The sequence below is a fragment of the Triticum dicoccoides genome, chromosome 5B (assembly GCF_002162155.2).
Source record: "Triticum dicoccoides isolate Atlit2015 ecotype Zavitan chromosome 5B, WEW_v2.0, whole genome shotgun sequence".
Taxonomy (NCBI): domain Eukaryota; kingdom Viridiplantae; phylum Streptophyta; class Magnoliopsida; order Poales; family Poaceae; genus Triticum; species Triticum dicoccoides.
The window spans coordinates 696288215-696293080 of record NC_041389.1 but is presented as its reverse complement, the minus strand read 5'-3'; the positions used below and the strand labels follow the sequence as shown (position 1 = coordinate 696293080).

At 51.8% G+C, this 4866-nt stretch overlaps 1 protein-coding gene across 1 annotated transcript; it reads left to right on the top strand.

The window, feature by feature from the left end:
* The first annotated feature begins 2704 nt into the window (after window positions 1-2704).
* LOC119312724 (zinc finger protein STAR3-like) lies at window positions 2705-4201 on the top strand. The gene has a single exon (XM_037588485.1). The coding sequence runs from the start codon at window positions 2768-2770 to the stop codon at window positions 4019-4021; it is 1254 nt and encodes a 417-aa protein (XP_037444382.1). The 5' UTR covers window positions 2705-2767; the 3' UTR covers window positions 4022-4201.
* Window positions 4202-4866: the final 665 nt, after the last annotated feature.

The following is a 4866-nucleotide window of genomic DNA, read 5'->3' as shown; positions in this document are numbered from 1 at the left end:
GGGGACAATGATACATGTATGTTAGCATTAGAGGTGGGGGGCATGGGGCGAGCTCGCGCCCTGCTAGCTCCATGTCCGAGCCGGAGCTCTGTAACCATGGATGCCTCTTTGAAAAAAACCAAGATTTTCAGAAAATCCAAAATACTCCCTCCGTCCCAAAATTCTTGTCTTAGATTTGTCTAAATATGGATGCACCAAGTCACGTTTTAGTATTAGATACATCCGTATCTAGACAAATCTAAGACAAGAATTTTGGGACGGAGGGAGTACTAGTTTGATCAAATTAAATTGTAAGGGCCCGGTTGTATGCTACTCATCTGAAAGTTTATTTTGAGTAAATTGTTCTACGTCATTAAACTAAGACTCAATGGCCGTCCTTTTCTGATATTCCTCCTTCAACCATTCCTCTTCCCACAAAATCAACTTATCCTAATTATATACTTAGTCAAGTTACATATAATTATTCTGCCATTGTAGCTGGATTTCCAACAAATAACCTGAATTGGGTTTGAATTTTGTGTGAATATTTGCTGTAGCTTCATGGTAAAAAGTATTTCAAGATGGGAATCCTGAATATTTCATCGTACGGTAGAGCAACTCTAGCAGAGTCACCATACATGGCTGATCGGGATAGTAACGGGCGATGTGATGATTTTGGCCCAAAAACCATTCTAGCAGAGTTGCCATTCATCACCTAGTCGCTATAGTAAACGAGGGCGCGCCATATCCGGCATGCAGGCGTCCATATTTGAAGGTTCTTGGGCGCTTGGTTGGAGGACGCTTCATTTGCTAACCACTCACTGGAGAGGGAAGTTTCACCTCCCAACTCGTCCTCCCGTGCGACCCAACTTATACCCATGTCAAATTAATGGCGGTCACCTGCGTGCCAACCGCCTGCGGCTAATCCCGCCACATTTTTTCGTCGCTTGCAGCTATGAAATGATCGTCGTCATGTACAAATAGCTCTTATCCCTGCCACCCACATCCTTCACTTTCCTCTTCTCCACCCACAACCTCGACTCATGTCTCCTCTAGCCACAACCCCCACTTCCCTCCCCGCGGTTGGACTGGGTTCCGCTCTTGAAGGAGAAGAGGCAACCACCCTCATCGCCGAGGAGGACAGGGAGGAGTTGGATGAACACCGTTACTTGAAATAATGATAAGCATCAGGTGGGACACCCACATGGAAGTCTGCCTTGATGCTTATCATAGTTTTGGGCATCTTCGACGAAATTGAGGCACCTCCGTTGGTATCGCCGCCCACAACGAGAATAGTCGCCGTTGGAATCGTCCCTACCCTCGCCGAAGTGCTCTTCTTCGTCCAAGATCTCGCCGCGTCCGTGCCTGAGAGCCTCGACATGTAACAGCCGTCGTGCTCAACCTTTGTGCACTGGTATTGCGGTTTCATAAATATATGTTATTATAGTCCAATTTGAGATTGAAAAAAAAAATTTGTCCCATGGACAAAATTCACATGATAGGGGGGGTGCCAATATGCCGATTCTTACTTTGTGTCTTGCCTCGGCCGTTTTTGTCAAAATCACTAGTTGAGGAGTACTTGTTGCGAAAGATTACTCCAACCTTCGCAGGCTATGACGACTCTTAAAGATTTATGGCAATTTTAGATCAATAATACTACTACATCACTTACCAAGCTGATCGATTCAAGGGGCGATCCATCACTCTCGAAGTCAAGCTTCTCACGCAGCCTCCAGCCGCCGCCTCCAACGTAGCCAGCCGCCGCCTCCTCAAAACTAGGGTTCTTTGCCTCCCACCGGCGCCGGTGCCGGTCCGTCCCGTCTCCGGTGGCCTTAGGGCCATGGAGGCGGAGTGGATCTCGGCCCTTGCCGGTGGGAGGGTTCCGCTTTCATTTTTTTTTCGAGCTTTGTTAGGGTTTATGTCTTGTTCAGGAAGGCGAGACGGCGGCGGCTCCCTGAAGATGGAATAAAGGTCTCCCCGTCTAGTCCTCGTTCCGGTGATGTGTGTAGCATCATCGGTGGGCGTGTGGAGGTGTGTCTCCGGCGGATCTGTCTTTGGTGGATTTGTTCGGATCTGTTCGTCGTTCGTCTTCGTTCGTGTGTCTTCAGGTTGGATCCTTTTGATCTACACTCTTCATCTGCGGCGGTTGCTGTACTGGTGCGTTGGTTTCATGGGGCCTTAGCACGACGACTTCCCGACTGTCTAGTACAACAATGTTTGCCCGGCTCTGTCGAGGGAGGGGCGATGACAGCGGCGCGCCTTCGGCTCGCTTCAGTGCTTGTAGTCGTCGCTAGGTGGTCTACGGTTCTGGATGTAATTTTTATTATTTCTAGTGTCCGTTGTACTATCATGATTGAGGATGAATAGATTGAAAGTTTTTCCGAGAAAAAAAAAGCTTCTGACGCAGCGCGCTGCGCTCTAGGCTTATGATCTTCTGTGGTTGGAATGGGGCAAGATGGTATCGCTTTCGTGGCGCAAGGCAGTGCCCCAAGGGCCAGGAGCCCATCATGGACCGGTCAGCCCGTGCGCATTGACAGATGCAAGCATGTGCGGCCCCGCTCCGTCACCTTCATCCTCTCCACCCTTCGCTGTCGCCTCCCGCCTTCCTTCCACCTGCGCCACGCCGCCGCCATGGAGCCCCCACCCACGCAAGCTCCAACCATCTCCGCGCACATATATAACCAGCTCCACTGGGTAAGCTCAAAGCCACACATCCACACACGAGCTAGCACAAACTACTACTCCACTTCACCGCCGACCAAAGCAGAGAAACAGAGTCCACGTCTCCATGATGTGCAGCTCCGATTATTTCGCCAGTAATAATCACTTGTACCTTCAGCCCAATCATCAGAGGGGGGCTGGGATCATGGAGGTATGCGATCTTGACAGAAGTGGGCACGAGCAGAGCCGGCATGGCCAGGAGGCGGAGGATCACCGGTCGGACCCGAGCGCCGCGCTCACCACGTACCTGACCTTCCTGGAGCACAAGATCGGGCACCTCCGCGGGATCCTCTGCTCCACGCCGCGCCACCCGCAGCAGCAGCGCGCCATCGTCTCCGCCGAGCTCCGCTGCATCATCGTGCAGCTCGCCTCCATCGCCAACGACCTCGCCTCCGACTCCGGCGCCGGCAACGGTGTCGGCGCGGCGGACGCGTTCACGTTCGAGCGCGGCGAGGAGAGGTCGCCGTCGCTGTCGAACGCCACCCACGACGACTCCGACGACCACGCCGATGCTGGCGGCGAGGAGGAGGAGGAAGGGGAGGGGCCGTACGAGGTGGTGCAGATCGAGAAGGAGGAGATCCTGGCGCCGCACGCGCACTGCTGCAAGGTGTGCGGCAAGGGGTTCAAGCGCGACGCCAACCTGCGCATGCACATGCGCGGCCACGGCGACCAGTACAAGGCACCCGGCGCGCTCGCCAGGCCCGGCTCGCCCACGCCGGCGAACGGGAGGCGCTTCTTCTACTCGTGCCCCTACGCCGGGTGCAAGCGCAACAGGGAGCACAGGGACTTCCAGCCGCTCAAGACCCCCGTCTGCGTCAAGAACCACTACCGCCGGAGCCACTGCGACAAGAGCCACGTCTGCCGCCGCTGCGGCATCAAGCGCTTCTCCGTGCTCGCCGACCTCCGCACCCACGAGAAGCACTGCGGCCGGGACCGCTGGGTCTGCTCCTGCGGCGTCTCCTTCTCCAGGAAGGACAAGCTCTTCGCCCACGTCGCCATATTCGACGGCGGCCACACGCCCGCTCTGCCGCCCAGCGACGACGAAGCCACCGGCCATTGCACCGCCGCCACCGTCACCACGACCGCCACTGACAGCATCATGCCCAGCTCCGATCGGCAGCTCCCGGCCGGTGGCGTCGAAGCGGTGAACGTGATGGAGCAGAACTTCTCCGGTCAAATGCTCGACGGTCTCAGCTGCTCCGGCGCCAAAGGGGGCATTGATGACGTCAGAGCAAAGCTCTCCTCCCCAGTCGGCATTGACTTCTGTGACTTCGATGGCTTCGACCTCTTGGGAGCAGTTGCAATGGACTTCAATTTCTGATACTCTCTCAGCCTGATGAATAACTAGTTTTTTTTTCTTTGGATAAGGAGGTTAATGTTAAACCAAATTGGTTGGCACTAGCATGCACAGCAATTACTAGGAAACTGTTGAACTGATTAAGACAGATATTTCTACTCCTGCAATTCAGCAACCACCATGACGATGACAGTGATTTATTTATTTATTTATCTGAAGGGAATTGAGATGCTAAAGTGACAGATAATGATCCAACTGAACTTAAGGAAAGCATTAGGCTGGAATGGCAACTTTTGCCAAGTAACTTGGCTGGAGAATTTTGGGACTTGCTTAAGCTGCAGGCATTATTCAGTAGTTCAGAGGTCAGACTTCCAGGTTCGTCATATCTGATAATCACAATCATTAATAATCGTATACAGTGACTAGAGTTATGTAATTTCAAGTTTACCTTGCAGGTAGATATATACTTCCTCTGTAAACTAATATAAGACGTTTTAGGTCACTATTTTAGTTTACAGACTGCAAGGACATGATCACAGGAAAAAGGCAACTGAAATGATCTCAGCTACGAAGAAAAGAAACAAAGACCGGTGAGCTTGCGTGCCATTCACAGGCACTGGATATATTTATTGCAAAACCCTTTTATACAGTGTATGGGTTAGATGTTCATGAAGATGTCTACAAGAAACTAGTAGGTCAGATCCGTCCATACAAATCTTCTTGGTTTAGATTGCGAGAGGGTTTTCACATCCGTCGCTAAAACAGAGAGTTGGTAACGTATCATCGGAGCTTATGATGTTCTGAACAGTATTAATATTTCTACTCCTGCAATTGAATAGCCATAATGATGATGGTATTGATTGATTTTT

Bases quoted from the DNA above. Each gene is read 5' to 3' on its own strand.
- LOC119312724 (XM_037588485.1), top strand. From the start codon at position 2,768: ATGATGTGCAGCTCCGATTATTTCGCCAGTAATAATCACTTGTACCTT.